The sequence below is a fragment of the Mytilus galloprovincialis genome, chromosome 3 (assembly GCF_965363235.1).
Source record: "Mytilus galloprovincialis chromosome 3, xbMytGall1.hap1.1, whole genome shotgun sequence".
Classification (NCBI taxonomy): Eukaryota; Metazoa; Mollusca; class Bivalvia; order Mytilida; family Mytilidae; genus Mytilus; species Mytilus galloprovincialis.
The window spans coordinates 27,585,854-27,604,308 of NC_134840.1; the positions used below are offsets into that span (position 1 = coordinate 27,585,854).

Genomic DNA, 18,455 nt, shown 5'->3' on the forward strand with positions numbered 1-18,455 from the left:
ACAGTTTTCATCAGATGGCCTTCCCACTTACCTGTTTTATGTATTGTAATGTCTTTTGTTGATCAGTACCATCATCATGGACAGGAAGGAAATTCTTGTATGAAAACAAAGTCAACACTAATCCAATGACTAAACATGGTAGGAATATTTTCATACCAGCCTTCATGTTCCTAAAATAAATAACATATTTTCTAATTTCATAATTTTTTTTATTTTGTGTGCATTTGTCATAGATATAAGAAGATGTGGTATGAATGCCAATAAGACAACTCTCCATCTAAGTCACACTTTAATTAAGTAAACAATTATAGTCCCTTTCTAGAACCATTTAAGCGGTTCGCTTTGTTTTTATTAGTGTTTTATCTCAGCATTTTGGCGTTGATGGCATATATGCATTTCTTATAATCCCATTGATATTCATAAATGAGCCGTGGTGTAGTTGTTAGTGCATCGGACTACTAACACAAAGGTTCCTGGTTCGATTCCCGTTCGGGATGAAAATTTCAGGAACTCAATTTTTGTCTCTCCCTTGACACCATTTGCGATTATGGTCTTGAGGAAACGATGATAGTCCGTCGGAAGGGGACGATAAATGACTGATCCATGTTAAGAGAGATCCATATCTCTTGCACGTTAAAGACACCCTTGTAGATTTCGAAAAAGAGTAGGCTAATGCCACTACAAGGCAGCACTCGCACCCGCAAAGAGGAAAGGGATTAATATAAGTTGCAAAACTTGTTATACAATCCACTGTAAATAAATATGTTTAAACTAATATATATAATATTTACTGATGTGCATGACATGCAAAATGATCTCTTCCTATAAAAACACTAGCATTGATTTTTTGGTGCCAAAACTCATCCATGCCTATGTGTTTAAAAGTAAGCAAAGAGTTCGTGAATTTTATTACCTTTGTCATGCTTCAATGCATTAGATCGAGTAACGTACAGATAGGTTGGTTTTAACGTGGGGAAGTGTGAATTTATTGTTTTATCTCGCTACTGTCGACATACTTTGGAGTTAAAAATTGAAAATAAGTAAAAATTTATTTAAATTAACAATCACACATAATGAATAAAACGTATTATCATTATGAACATAACATCCTCTCCATAAATATTTTAAAGTTGACTATGTTGAAGGTGGTATTTACTCATTTTATCGCATATTTCAAACGTCTGTTTGATTATGAATTCGTCAATATAGCCATTCATAAATTCCTCAGTGTTTATGGAAACTGTGTGACAGTATGCGACATTTTTCTATAAGCGGATTTCGTTTGCAATCAAGTTTTGTTCCTGAATCCGAAGTGTATTATGCCTAGTAAAGTAATCTTGCGTGGATTATGCTGGGTTTTATTCTTTTGGTTCTTTGAGACGAGAAGATACAAATGCACATAACGTTTTTAAGACTACATTCAACTCAAATTTTTTCGATTGGAAAAATTCGGCTCATATTGATACAATCAGTGCTGTCAGATTTCGGTTTGCATCGCAACAATTATGTTATATTAATGATCAAACAAGATGTATTCGGACTAGATACACATTAGAATTGTGATTATTGTTGAATTAATGCAGTTGAGTCTACTCTCGACTCGTCCTTCATATCCATCTGTTAATTAACCAGCCATTTTATTGCCGATTCTATTTCAAAGGAACTAGATTTCTAAAGCTACTTGTCTTGCATGCGATAACATTATACCTCACTCTTCTTTTTCGATAATCTTTTCTGTTTCTATTCCACAGAAACTGGTGAAATGAATCCTTGATGTCTGGTACACCACTTTTTGTTTAATTGATGGTATATCATCATTTTATATACAATTAGGTCGATTATATATAATTTTCATTGTGTAATCATTGTACCCTATTCTTTCACATTTCGAATTCATTGACCACAAATCAAAAATCGCATCGATTAACAGTTTTCGGGATGATGAATAACGCATTTTAATTCATTATTCATCGGACAGGCATTTTTTACGCTGTATACGCTATCCGATCATCTTATTAACTATTTTGATTGACAGCTGTAACTGCTATAGAACTTCTCTTTTGTTGATAAGATACAATTGTTTAATTCAATTTAACAATGTCTTTGTCTTTTGAAATACGACATGTGTCAGTTATATTTCTTCTTAGGGCTACCATTTGATTTGTATGGGGGCATTGTGTCTAGGATGAAAAATGTGTCCTGCCTTTTTTTTTTAGTTGTAATCTCTGTCCTGGCTTTATACTTTTCACTCTAACTGGTCATGCCTTTTCTTTTAGTTTATCCTGACTTTTTTAACCTAAAATGCCATCTTGACTTTTTTGCAAGTGTCTCATCCTGCCTTTAAACATTTCATCCTAGCTTACCCCCCCCCCCCTTTCCGATTTCAAATGGTAGCTCCCTTATGATTATCTTTGTCTTTGAGTACCACAGGCAGTTGTTTTTTTTATGGTCGTTTGGACACATAATAAAAATTCAGCAAAGATTCCGTTACATCCATCAAATTTATATTAACTTCTTTCATGTCAATTCTTGGAAGACTCCTATATAAAATATCCTCTATATATCATATCTCTTGTTTGATTGTAAGAAATCAACACATTCATCATTGATGTTGGTTTGCTATATTTTGTACAAAAATTTCATTTTGAGCTTTCAGCATACAAACTTTTAATATGTATCTCTTTCTATTGCATTTCATTTCAATACATATCTGGTCCTGTAAGAAAAGAAATCTAAAAATAAACTCTTTGATAGCGAAAATCCTATTTGAATAATGTACCTTTAGTGTGATCTTTGTAGCAGTAAAGTTATGATTGTCCTGATAGGTATAAAAGGTAGAATGTTTCATCAGTTTCAACTATATCACGGTTTTGGACAGATTTCTTATACCGTTTTATTTTACTTACTGTGTTCTTGGTATGTATCATATATGTACAAAATGGGAGTGACATTTAACAGTTATTGCTCCACCATATGTGCACATCGACATAACTTATCTCTTTATAACTTAACAATGTATTAAAAAAGAGTCACAACAGTCGTTCGATGTTGTCATATGAAAATAGATGTGCTAGTTTATTATTAAATTGAATTATAATTCTGACGACAGCTGATATCAAGAAAAAGGATTTTTAAATCCTTGCATCTCGCAAAAAAAATTAATTTATATTTTACACAAACCAATAACCATCTATTTTACCGCTTTAGTATGGTTTTAAAATAATCTGATAATATTTAAATAGCAGTATATTCACACAAATGAAAGTTAAATTGAAAAAACATAATAGTTTGATAACAAATGTCCATCAGTAAATATTTAAGAAAAGACTTGTCAACAGAATGTATTTCAATTGATTTCAATTCCTTTTTGTGTTTTATAGTTCAATTGTGTGCATCTGATCAGTATGATGCGATTTAGAAAAATGTATGCATAAAAAGTAAAATTACCAAAAAATACCAAATTCAACACGGAAAGTTATTGTTAAATTATTTGAATATATAGCATATAATTTGGTTTATAATTGTTTCGACAGCTGCATTTTATTGCTCGTTTGAGAAGTTCTTCTCTTAATGATCCATAACGACTTTCGGGTGATTGTTTTTGTTTCTGTGTCTCGTCGAGAATTTTATAGCTTAGCAGTCAGATAGCGGTCAGACCATAGGCGTTAAAATAATCATTATTGAAATTATTTTGATAGATAACGCTGTCTTCTTCTTTTGATCAGTTTCGTTAGCAGTTCTTGTCTTACCAAAAATAATATTCTGGAATTAATACAACACTTTTAATATATATGCAAAGTTTAGTTTTTAACTTTTGAATGTTTTTTACGGATTTCTTAACATTATGGCTTCTCGGAGAAAAAGGAAATCTACAAGTCGGTTTTCTCCGGATTCAATTGAAATCAGCAGACAAGAAAGTGACTGTTCGTCTTGGACAGTTAAGAAGTTCAAGGAAGAACTGACAAATATTGGAATAAACATTACTTCAAAATTAAGTAAAACAGTGTTACAACAAATTTATTTTGATAATCTCAAATCAGTTTCCGAACCTGAACAATTGTCAAATGAAGACCAGAAAGTCTCGCCAACTTTACCTAATGTGACCAGTAATTCGTCTAATGAGCTTCCACTTTTGATCGGAAATTTAACCGAAGTTGTTATAGGATTAAGGGATTCAATGAATTCTAACACCAATAGGAATAATTCTAATACTTCTTTATCAGCGGATTTTTCCGGGAATATACAAGATACAAGACGAAATAGATTTCAACAAGTGCACACAGCAGATGAGCATGTGTTTTCATTATACAAATGGTACGGTGTTTCTCCTAGTGAAAGCGATTGCGGGATAAATCCCACCGTTAACACATCTACAGCTACTATTAACGGAGTGCCGTCATCATCTGTTCCTTTTTTGGATATAATTTCACCAGCGCTTAAAAAGCAAATTATTGAAGGTAGGGACGTTAATTTAGCCGGATTACTTATGAAAGATTACGAATCCGTTCAGGCAGCTAGTACTTTACTTACTAGCAGTGGTCTTGAAATTAATTTGCCAGGAAAAAAGGATATCCGGCTACATAGAACGCTCACTATTAAAGAGTTCGTTTGCGCTTTTGGCAAATATAAACGCGTCATGTGTATGGTTTTTCCTCAACGCAATGAAGAATTAGATTGTTACTTAGCTAACATTTTACAAATTGAATCTAGCTACGGTGAAAAATTTTACGAATATCATAAGCTTTTTGCTGCCAAAGCTGCAACTGCACTTCGCGATTTCAAAGTTAAATTTGACTGGGGAGTTAAAGACAATGACATTCTTACGCTTTTAGCACCTCATGCAAGGCCAGAAGTTTGTAGACTTTGTTACGCTATTGATCACGGAACAAATTTTTGCCCTCTTTCTTCTCAATCAGTAGAACGTAGTACTTATCCGAGGAATAGACCATCTTCCGATCGCGTCGATAGGAGGGGCAGAACACGAGTTTTGCACGATGGGAAAGAGGTCTGCAATAACTATAACACGGCAAGGGGGTGTGCCAGACCGGGTTGTTCTTTGACTCATATTTGCAGTTCTTGTTTCGCTTTTCATTCCGCCTTTAACTGCAACAAAGATACTCAAAGGAACAAATCTTCTAGAGGGTCGACTACAATCAACGAAAATACAAAATGACTAGTAACAATTCCTGTTATCGAAAATTCACCTATCAATGTTAACTTGTTACGTGATTTATTGCAAACGCATCCAGATATAAATTTTGTTAATTATCTTTGTAGTGGTATTAACGAGGGTTTTGACACTATGATTAAATGTACTGATTTACCGACACTTGAATGTAAGAATAACTTTTCTGCTCGCTCTCAACCTTTATCTGTGCGGGAACTTATTAACAAAGAATGTGAAAAAGGTTTCTTGTCAGGTCCGTATAAAATTCCACCGTTTAACTATTATCGAGTCAGCCCTTTGGGACTTGCTGTCGGAAAGTACTCCGGGAAAAAGCGTCTTATATTGGATTTATCAGCCCCACATGACGATAATGATAATTGTAGTATTAACGACTTGATCAGTAAGGAAGATTGTTCAATGACGTATGTCAGAATAGATGATGCAATCAAAGTTATACGAAAATTAGGTCGTTTTTCATTGTGTTCAAAGTTCGATATAGAGGCCGCTTTCAAACAATTAGGTATAAGAAAGGACCAGTGGCATTTATTTTGCATTAAATGGTGTAAAGAATACTTTTTCTTTAATAGACTAGCGTTTGGTTGTAGAAGCTCGCCAATTATTTTCGATAACTTATCCAGAGCGATTTGTTGGATTGCTACTAATATCTACAAAATTGAATATATATTTCATCTTTTAGACGATTTCTTGACTATAGATAAACCTGATTCTTGCGCAGAGAGAACTATGGCATTAATGACTACTCTTTTTAAAAGACTTAATATTCCACTGGCTAAACACAAGGTTGTAGGCCCTTGTACAGTTATCGAATATTTGGGTATTATACTTGATACGGAAAAGATGGAGACCCGCTTGCCTTTAGATAAAACAAGTCGCATAAGTGAATTTATCAAGAAGTTTTTAAACAGACAATCTTGTACTAAACGTGAACTTCTACAATTGTTAGGGCATTTAAATTTTGCTATGCGGGTTATAATTCCGGGTCGTTCTTTTGTCTCATACCTAATATCTTTATCAACAACTGTCAAGGATCTCAAAGACAAAATATATTTGACCGATGAATGTCGTGAAAGTTATTAAATGGCAAAATCAAAAGCTCAAACAAATCAAACGAATGGATAACAACTGCCATATTCCTGACTTGGTACATGCATTTTCTTGAGTAGAAAATGGTGGATTTAAACAGATTTTATAGCTAGCTAAACCTCTCCCTTGTATGACAGTCGCATAAAATTCAATTATATGGACAACAATATGTGAACAAAACAAACAGACATAACAGGTGAAAATGTAACAAATGGGAGTACAGTAGTCATAATTTTGGTACGATTTTAATCACTATAAAACAAATATTTAAATAAAGGCAACAGTAGTATACCGATGTTCAAAAGTCAAAACTCGTTTGAGAGAAAACAAATCCAGGTTATAAACTAAAACCGAGGGAAACAAATCAACCACAAGAGGAACGCAGCGAAATAACAGAACAAAGAAATGCAACAAAAAACAAACAACAATGCAACATTCATAGAAACGAACTATTATATCTGACATGGTACTGGACATTTTAAGAAAAAATGAAATACAAAAAAGCGTATAAACAAAGCGCATTGTGATGATCAGCTGTTAAACACTTTGTACACATACAATGTAAAGAAACAGTAGTATGTCCTCCACCATAAGCGACAATGCTAGCTAACACTATCTATAATGAAACTTGAACAAAACAGACTGTTAGGGCAGTTATATGTGTGGTATTACTACTTTATCATTCTATTCTAGATACTGATGTGAAATAATGGAATTCGAACAAAGCGTGTTTGAAGTATCCACGGTCACCTTCGATTTTACACCAAATTTTCTTGTCTTTCATAATTTATATTGTATATAACACGCTGCAGTTAATAATTAGTAAATTTTAACCAAAATTGTATAACCATTCACTCAATCACTGCGCTCTAATGTTTACTACCTTTGCCTGCCTTGGATTTTTTTTCTTTGTCTACATCCTAGAATAGGCTTTGGTTGCTGATAAATAAAGGCAACAGTAGTATACCGCTGTTCGAAGGTCATAAATCGATTGAGAGAAAAAAGCATATCTTGGTTACAAACTAAAACCGAGTGAAACAAATCAACTATAAGAGGAAAACACCGAAACAACAGAACCATTGAACGGCAACAAAAACAAACAACAATGCAACACACACAGAATAGAACTTAATGATAAAAATTACCATTTTCCTGACTTAGTACAGGACATTAAAAAAAAATAATGGTTGGTTAAACCTGGTTTTGTGACTAGCCAAACCTCGCGCTTTTATGGCAATAATAAATTTGAGAAATTTAAAATGACAACATTGCATGGCAGGAATACAGAACAAATACATGCAAGAACATTTAGGACAGAGAAATACACAAATAATCAATACAATAGTACATTTCGACATGCTAACCACAGAATAAAAAAGAATAGTTAAACAACCTGGGACAGCGTACAGAACACCGTAACAGAACCACGAACTGTCAGTCACACGACTGGACCAACGCCACAAAAACCTGGGCTGATGTTAATAATTTAGAAAGAGGTTTCGTGAAGCACTTGGAAAACTTAGCCCTATACCGATGTTTTAAGGACACTTATGTAGTTAAGATATCCAATACAGTGCTGGAAGATCCAGTTCTTCCTCTTTGGTTGAAATTCCAAAGGAACATATAACAGACCTATGATTATCCAGGATTTCCTCTTTAGTTAGTGTCGCGGGTGTATACGTCAAATTTCCAGATGAATTGTCATTATTATTTATCTAGCATTTCATGTAATGTAATTTACACACAAAAAAGATGTTGTTCGGGGCTTTATCTGCAGAGACAACAACATATTTGTCATGGATGTAGGACAAGTGTTTTGTAAAATTTAGTCTTGAAAGATAAATGTAGCATAGCTATTACATGATCCATTCCGTTTCTTCATTCTGATATGTATCAAAGACCTGCCAGCGTAAATCCATTCGGATAGAATATCTACGTTTTCTGTCTCGCGTTTAATAATTTTCTGTTCAAATAAACGCATCATAGATACCAGGATCAAATTTTGTATTTCAACAGACGCTCGTTTCGTCTACAACAGACTCATCAGTGAGATTCGAATCCCAAAAGGTTAAAAAAAAAAAAAAAACAGAATAAAGTACGAAGTTGAAATGCATTGAGGACCAAAATTCCTAAACGTTTTGCCAAATACAACTAAGGTAATCCTGAGGTAGAAAAGCCTTAGTATTTTAAAAATTCAAAGGTTTTGTAAACAGTTAATTTATAAATCGACCCAGTGGTTTTAAATAAACTCATCATATATACCAGAATTAAATTTTGTATTTACGCCAGACGCGCGTTTCGTCTACAAAAAACTCATCAGTGACGTTCGAATTCCAAAAAGTTAAAAAGGCCAAAATAAAGTACGAAGATGAAGAGCATTGAGGATCAAAATTCCTGAACGTTTTGCGAAATACAGCTAAGATCATCTATTCCTGAGGTAGAAAAGCCTTAGTATTTCAAAAAATCAAATGTTTTGTTAACAGTTGATTTATAAATATGACCATATTATAATTCACTTCAGCACAGAAGTACTGACTACTGGTCAGGTGATACCCTCGGGGAATTAAGACTTCACCAGCAGTGGAATCGACATAGTGGTTGTAAATAGACTCATCATTTATGCCAGACGCGCGTTTCGGATGGTTAAAGAATGGGAGATTGAACTACTCGATATTTATTACTCGATTTTTACAAATTTGGTGATGTGTAAACGGGAGTAAATGTGGTTTACAATCAGTATTCAATTGTTCGACGAATATTCCCGACTCGCAAAGCTGTTACAGTAATTAAATATTTTGTACCAGTGAAAATGACAAAAATCCCAATGATAGAAATTTTAATGCGTTGAGGAATCCTTCATTTTCACTTTTGATTTACTTGAGTGTAAATGGGGTCTAATATAACATAAAATAAGGCCCTTTTACACAACCCCCCCCCCCCCCCCCCCCACCTCACCCATTTTCTAAAATTAATGGGTTTGAAGTTCATCCAAACAAACTTCAAACCTAAGGAAATATTTTAACGCGATAAATAGCTTTTCAAAACACAATTTGAAAAATGAGAAAATAAGGGGACCAAAAATGGGCCTTATCGTACCTTGTCCTTTGCTGTTAAAAAGTTTATTGCTTTTTCTTTTTTATTAGTTTTTCAACTTTTGCTTTTCGAATAGTTTGACCACGGTCATCACTGAAGAAACATTAATTGTCGTAATGCTTATATGTTGCAGTAACATTGGTATCCTTTTAAAATTACATTTTGATGAATCTTAGGGCGTCTCAGTTATGAACTTTTCTTAGTTATCTAAGAAGTTTCTCTCTTCTTTTATTTTTTTTTTTTTTTTTTATTTTTTTTTTTTTTTTGGGGGGGGGGGGGGGAGGGGGGTCTCAATTAGTATGATCATGGCATACAATTCCTAATTGACAGTAAATATGTTAATTGTGTAACGCTTTTGTAAGTTTCATACATTATCTTTCAATAAATTTCAAAACTTCAGTAGCGGTTTAATTTCGCATCTAATTCTCCACTCCAGCCCTCAAGCTTCAATTTTTATTAAATACATTTGCGTTTAGTTAGACCGGTGTATAAGTTCCCATAAGAAGGTATAAACATGTGTTTTAAAATCTATATTGTAAATATATTCTCTACAGTAACTTATAAATAAACTAAACAAAACATATAATACCCATACATCCTATTACAACGTTTTATAGTTGACTTTCAAAGATTGATGCGAGGTTTTTCTGAAATCTTTAATCCCCCCTTTTTTTAAACTGTGAGACAGGTATTTCAGCTAAACATTTAGACACAGTTACGTGAAATGTGTGCATTCATTTATCTTTAAGATTTATTTGTTACTGCTTTGTTAGCAAGTATATCAGTTAAAACTTTGCCACACAGCATCTAAATATTCCATCGAACACATTAGACCCAATGTGAAATTCCAGTAAACTAATGGAATTTAAGTTAATAGACTTAAATTCAGTTATCGCCGGGGCCACTCACGGATTGTGTTTCATGTTTTAGATTTACCCAACATGTGTGACGATATATTCTGTGACGTCATTTAGTCCTTTTTAGAATTTCCTCGCAGCAAGCAAGCTGTTTAAATTTTGTAAGCGGTAAACTTGAAAACCCGCCCTCCCACTCCTTTTTATTGAACAAGATACTGCTCTTTTGTATTTATTTTTCAGGTTTGTGTCGGTGATAGTGATGATACAGATTTGACTGATGATGTTAACTCGTTTGCTGTTGAGAAAAGTGACTTTTATTTGAACTTTGAGCATCATAAATATATTCCCGTAAATGGCAGAATTCGCTGCATAGAATCTTAATGTTAACTATGAAATTTTAGGTTTTTGGATAATACAGACTACACTTGTGTATCCCACGGTGTTTTCTAAATTTAAAGCACCAGTGTATCCCACGGTGCATCTTTACATTTTCATATATATCTATCTTCACATCTATCTATCTACCTGGTTGCCATATTATCTTCGGGTAACCGACCATAGATCTATCTACATATACATGGTCTATGGTCTATCTATCTATATATATATATTATATATTGTATGAATCTATCATATTATGAATAAAAGCTGTGGCCAGATATCGCCAAACCATATATGTATTTTGTTTTAATGGCACCATCTGAGATAATCAAATTATAGTTGTAACTCCATGAATAACGACGTTAGAGGTATAATTTTGGAACGAATTTTCCATGACAATTTAAAGTACTACGCCTTATGAATTTGTAATGCAATAATAACATACTATGTTCACACTATCATAAAAATGATAAACTGTGGTATGATTCTCCAACAGAGACCAAATTACATAGATGTAAACAACTATTGGTCACCGTACGGCTTTTAACAATCTGTAAAACCCGTACTCTATAGTAAGTTACAAAAGGCCCCGAAATGACAAATGTAAAACAATTCAAACGCGAAAGCCAACGTCCTAACTTATGTTCATAACACTAAACGAAAAACAAATATGATATACAACAAAAACCATTGATTTACAGGATACTGACTAGAAACACTCACATGCAAATGTGACGGGGTTTAACATGCTTGCTTTCGCTTTTAACATGCTTGCTTTCGCTAAACCCTCCCTCTAACTTTAACTAATTTGTAAAGTCAACACTAACAAAAACCATGACAAGAACTGAAACTAACAATAAATACAACAAACTATACAAATTAAACTAACTGTATAAACAACAAACTATACAAATCAAACTAACTGTATATACAACGAACTATACAAATCAAACTTACTATATCAACAACGAACTATACAAATCAAACTAACTGTATAAACAACGCACTATACAAATCAATCTAACTATATAAACAACAAACTATACAAATCAAACTAACTGCAAAAATAACGAACTATACAAATCAAACTAACTGTATATACAACGAACTGTACAAATCAAACTAACTGTATAAACAACGAACTATACAAATCAAACTAACTGTATATACAACGAACTATACAAATCAAACTAACTGTATAAACAACGAACTATACAAACCAAACTAACTGTATAAACAACAAACTATACAAACCAAACTAACTATATAAACAACGAACTATACAAACCAAACTAACTGTATAAACAACGAACTATACAAACCAAACTAACTGTACAAACAACGAACTATACAAACCAAACTAACTGTATAAACAACAAACTAAACAAATCAAACTAACTATATAAACAACGAACTATACAAATCAAACTGACTGTATAAACAACGAACTATACAAACCAAACTAACTGTATAAACAACGAACTATACAAATCAAACTAACTGTAAAAACAACGAACTATACAAATCAATCTAACTGTGTAAACAACGAACTATACAAATCAAACTAACTATATAAAAAATGAACTATACAAACCAAACTAACTATATAAACAACGAACTATACAAACCAAACTAACTATATAAACAACGAACTATACAAATCAAACTAACTGTATATACAACGAACTATACAAACCAAACTAACTATATAAACAACAAACTATACAAATCAAACTGACTGTATAAACAACGAACTATACAAACCAAACTAACTCTATAAACAACGAACTATACATATCAAACTAACTGTATAAACAACGAACTATACAAATCAAACTAACTGTATAAACAACGAACTATACAAATCAAACTAACTATATAAACAACAAACTATACAAACCAAACTAACTGTATAAACAACAAACTATACAAATCAAACTAACTGTATAAACAACGCACTATACAAACCAAACTAACTGTATAAACAACGAACTATACAAATCAAACTAACTGTATAAACAACGAACTATACAAAGCAAACTAAATGTAAAAACAACACACTATACAAATCAAACTAACTGTATAAACAACGAATTATACAAATCAAACTGATTGTATAAACAACAAACTATACAACCCAAACTTACTGTATAAACAACGAACTGTACAAATCAAACTAACTGTATCAACAACGAACTATACAAATCAAACTAACTGTATAAACAACGAACTATACAAATCAAACTAACTGTATAAACAACGAACTGTACAAATCAAACTAACTGTATAAACAACGAACTATACAAATCAAACTAACTATATATACAACGAACTGTACAAATCAAACTAACTGTATCAACAACGAACTATACAAATCAAACTACTGTATAAACAACGAACTATACAAATCAAACTAACTGTATAAACAACGAACTGTACAACTCAAACTAACTATATAAACAACGAACTATATAAAATAAAACTTACTATATAAACAACGAACTATACAAATCAAACTGACTGTATCAGCAACAAACTATACAAACCAAACTAACTGTATAAACAACGAAGTATACAAATCAAACTAACTGTATCAACAACGAACTGTACAAATCAAACTAACTGTATAAACAACGAACTATACAAACCAAACTAACTGTATATACAACGAACTATACAAATCAAACTAACTATATAAACAACAAACTATACAAATCAAACTGACTGTATATACAACGAACTATACAAACCAAACTAACTGTATAAACAACGAACTGTACAAATCAAACTAAATGTATAAACAACGAACTATACAAACCAAACTAACTGTATATACAACGAACTATACAAATCAAACTAACTATATCAACAACAAACTATACAAATCAAACTGACTGTATAAACAACGAATTATACAAACCAAACTAACTCTATAAACAACGAACTATACAAATCAAACTAACTGTATAAACAACGCACTATACAAATCAAACTAACTGTATAAACAACGAATTATACAAATCAAACTGACTGTATAAGCAACGAACTATACAAATCAAACTAACTATATAAACAACGAACTATACAAATCAAACTAACTGTATAAACAACGAACTGTACAAATCAAACTTACTGTATAAACAACAAACTATAAAAATCAAACTAACTGTATAAACAACGAACTGTACAAATCAAACTAACTTTATAAACAACGAACTATACAAATCAAACTAACTGTATAAACAACGAACTATACCAATTAAACTAACTATATAAACAACGAACTATACAAATCAAACTGACTGTATAAACAACGAACTATACAAACCAAACTAACTGTATAAACAACGAACTATACAAACCAAACTAACTGTATAAACAACGAACTATACAAATCAAACTAACTATATAAACAACGAACTATACAAATCAAACTAACTATATCAACAACGAACTATATAAATCAAACTGACTGTATCAACAACGAACTATACAAATCAAACTAACTGTATCAACAACGAACTATACAAACCAAACTAACTGTATAAACAACGAACTATACAAATCAAACTAACTATATAAACAACGAACTATACAAACCAAACTAACTATATAAACAACGAACTATACAAATCAAACTAACTATATAAACAACGAACTATACAAATCAAACTAACTATATAAACAACGAACTATACAAACCAAACTAACTGTATAAACAACGAACTATACAAATCAAACTAACTGTATATACAACGAACTATACAAATCAATCTAACTCTATAAACAACGAACTATACAAACCAAACTAACTATATATACAACGAACTGTACAAATCAAACTAACTGTATCAACAACGAACTATACAAATCAAACTACTGTATAAACAACGAACTATACAAATCAAACTAACTGTATAAACAACGAACTGTACAACTCAAACTAACTATATAAACAACGAACTATATAAAATCAAACTTACTATATAAACAACGAACTATACAAATCAAACTGACTGTATAAGCAACAAACTATACAAACCAAACTAACTGTATAAACAACGAACTATATAAAATCAAACTAACTGTATCAACAACGAACTGTACAAATCAAACTAACTGTATAAACAACGAACTATACAAACCAAACTAACTGTATATACAAGGAACTATACAAATCAAACTAACTATATAAACAACAAACTATACAAATCAAACTGACTGTATACACAACGAACTATACAAACCAAACTAACTGTATAAACAACGAACTATACAAATCAAACTAAATGTATAGACAACGAACTATACAAACCAAACTAACTGTATATACAACGAACTATACCAATCAAACTAACTATATCAACAACAAACTATACAAATCAAACTGACTGTATAAACAACGAATTATACAAACCAAACTAACTCTATAAACAACGAACTATACAAATCAAACTAACTGTATAAACAACGCACTATACAAATCAAACTAACTGTATAAACAACGAATTATACAAATCAAACTGACTGTATAAGCAACGAACTATACAAATCAAACTAACTATATAAACAACGAACTATACAAATCAAACTAACTGTATAAACAACGAACTGTACAAATCAAACTAACTGTATAAACAACAAACTATAAAAATCAAACTAACTGTATAAACAACGAACTGTACAAATCAAACTAACTTTATAAACAACGAACTATACAAATCAAACTAACTGTATAAACAACGAACTATACCAATTAAACTAACTATATAAACAACGAACTATACAAATCAAACTGACTGTATAAACAACGAACTATACAAACCAAACTAACTGTATAAACAACGAACTATACAAACCAAACTAACTGTATAAACAACGAACTATACAAATCAAACTAACTATATAAACAACGAACTATACAAATCAAACTAACTATATCAACAACGAACTATATAAATCAAACTGACTGTATCAACAACGAACTATACAAATCAAACTAACTGTATCAACAACGAACTATACAAACCAAACTAACTATATAAACAACGAACTATACATATCAAACTACTCTATAAACAACGAACTATACAAATCAAACTAACTATATAAACAACGAACTATACAAATCAAACTAACTATATAAACAACGAACTATACAAACCAAACTAACTGTATAAACAACGAACTATACAAATCAAACTAACTGTATATACAACGAACTATACAAATCAATCTAACTATATAAACAACGAACTATACAAACCAAACTAACTGTATAAACAACGAACTATACAAATCAAACTAACTATATAAACAACGAACTATACAAATCAAACTAACTATATAAACAACGAACTATACAAACCAAACTAACTGTATAAACAACGAACTATACAAATCAAACTAACTGTAAAAACAGCGAACTATACAAATCAATCTAACTATATAAACAACGAACTATACAAATCAAACCGACTGTATAAACAACAAACCATACAAATCAAACTAACTGTATAAACAACAAACTATACAAATCAAACTAACTGTATAAACAACGAACTATACAAATCAAACTAACTGTATCAACAACGAACTGTACAAATCAAACTAACTGTATATACAACGAACTGTACAAATCAAACTAACTGTATAAACAACGAACTATACAAACCAAACTAACTGTATAAACAACGAACTATACAAATCAAACTAACTGTATAAACAACGAACTATATAAATCAAACTGACTGTATAAACAACGCACTATACATCGCAATCTAAACTAACTGTAAAAACAACGAACTATACAAATCAAACTAAGTTAAACTATAAAAACATCATACACTACAATTAAAACGAACCATAAAATCAACGAACTATTCAATTCAATCCTGTAAACAGTATATCTAATATAAGGTCAGTATATCTGTTCCTGATCAAACTGACTATAAAAACAACATACTATATAGCTTAAAATAATTATAAAAACTTCATACTGAACAGATCAAAGTTGAACTAACTATAAAAACAACATACTGTACAAATCAATAGAACTATGAAAAACAACTAACTATATAAATCAATATAACTTTTAACCAAAGGAAAATACAGTAGTGAAATTCGGATATCATTCTGTAAACATCTATTATTGAAATACTACAGTGTATGTAATAAAATTGAGAATGGAAATGGGGAATGTGCCAAAGAGACAACAACCCGACCATAGAGCAGACAACAGCAGAAGGTCACCAACAGGTCTTCAATGCAACGAGAAATTTTCGCACCCGGAGGCGTCCTTCAGCTGGCCCCTAAACAAATATATACTCGTTCAGTGATAATGAACACCATATTCGTTATGACTATATTAAACAATACGGTCGGGTGCATTTCAATTAGACTTCGAGAAACTAAGACTATTTTAAAACAGGACTAAACAATAAGTAAATAATGTTTGTCGTAATCGAAAACAACATGCGACCGTGCGTTTTGAGATTTGCTGTTTTAAATGCAAAATAGTATTTATAACTGTAATTCTAATAATGTACACAGACTGTTCTATGAGTATTATATGCTTACTTTTACGACGCTTTGTCTTTGAAGGAAAGTATGTTGTTTCTGTAGATTTAATCCTAGCTCCGATTTCCAGCAACGTCCTATATAAACTGTGTGGTGGTCATACACCTTGTAAACAGTAAAATGTTCCTTCACTACGATCATATTATACATTCTCGACAGGTATACGACATGAAATCATATAATTCCATACTACATGTACTATATCCTTATTTTCAATTTAAATATGTTATGTAAACAGTTTTTTTTATTTTTGAATGCGTATTTGTTTCGGGCATACCAAAAAATAGCCTCTGTTAATAATCCACTATATTAAATAATAAATAAATACATTATTTCAACATATACACTTAAGAAATGCAAACCGAGAAAGTACATACACTTTAAAACTTTAATTAAAGAATAAGCTTATTTTTCTAACGTGGTAAATTATCAATACTATTTTTATTTAAAGCAAACATCAGGTTAATAGGTATACAAATGTACAAAGGCAGATCATAATAGTTAAAAGGCACACTATTAAATTGGAAACACGTGATAGGGTATGGCCCTAGAGCACAAAAGAAGATAATATATTATTTAAATCATAAACCTTTTTTACGAAAAATGAAAGAAAATAGGCTGTAAAGATAAAGAAATACCGCTATTTTTAAAGTTTTAATTTAAACAAATAATATGAAAACAGTGTGACAAATGATGAGTGTTTTTGATAATGCAAAAGAGTTTAGCTACAGGATGAGACACGTCTCTATCAGATAGTACACTCAATTTACTGCCGTTGTGGCACTCACTCTTTGGTAGGAATTAATTAAGGGACTGGTTCTTCATATATTTAGTGTAATTAAACAGTCACTATGCTTTATCCTAGCACAAAGTAAGTATTCCATGACTATGGAAAGAAAAGGTAAGCTACTAAAAACTCCCTCACCATCTTATTCCTATAGAATCTTCAACACAACCAAAATGGATATACCGTATCAAAATTATTAATTCAGACAGGGTAACAAATGGGAGATAAATTGAAAAAGGATTAAAACTTGCATTGTTCACTCTTAACAATTTTTATTGGTCAAGAAATAAAAGATTACAAAATGTACATAACAAATACAAATCCTAATTAATGTTTGTCATTTTTGTTCAGCGAATCAAGTAAGACAGTCTCGCTGTAAAATATTATCTTATTATAATTATGTTTTTACTGGTCTTTGTGTAATAAGAACATGCAGGAAACATGTGACATGTCCTTCATATCATGCGTTTTATACTGATCTTTGTGT

At 31.4% G+C, this 18,455-nt stretch overlaps 1 protein-coding gene across 2 annotated transcripts in view; it reads right to left on the minus strand.

The window, feature by feature from the left end:
• LOC143067592 (uncharacterized) overlaps nt 1–17,525 on the minus strand; it is a 47,376-nt gene extending 29,851 nt beyond the window's left edge. The window contains exons 1-2 of one of the 2 annotated variants that reach the window (XM_076240942.1): nt 17,182–17,519; nt 32–170 (exon numbers count right to left, since the gene is read on the minus strand). In XM_076240942.1, coding sequence (XP_076097057.1) covers nt 32–166 — 135 coding nt within the window. In that variant the 5' untranslated portion in view covers nt 167–170; nt 17,182–17,519. Of the gene's footprint in view, nt 1–31; nt 171–17,181 lie in introns of both variants that reach the window. The other variant, XM_076240943.1, reaches the window with a different exon arrangement.
• Nucleotides 17,526–18,455: the final 930 nt, after the last annotated feature.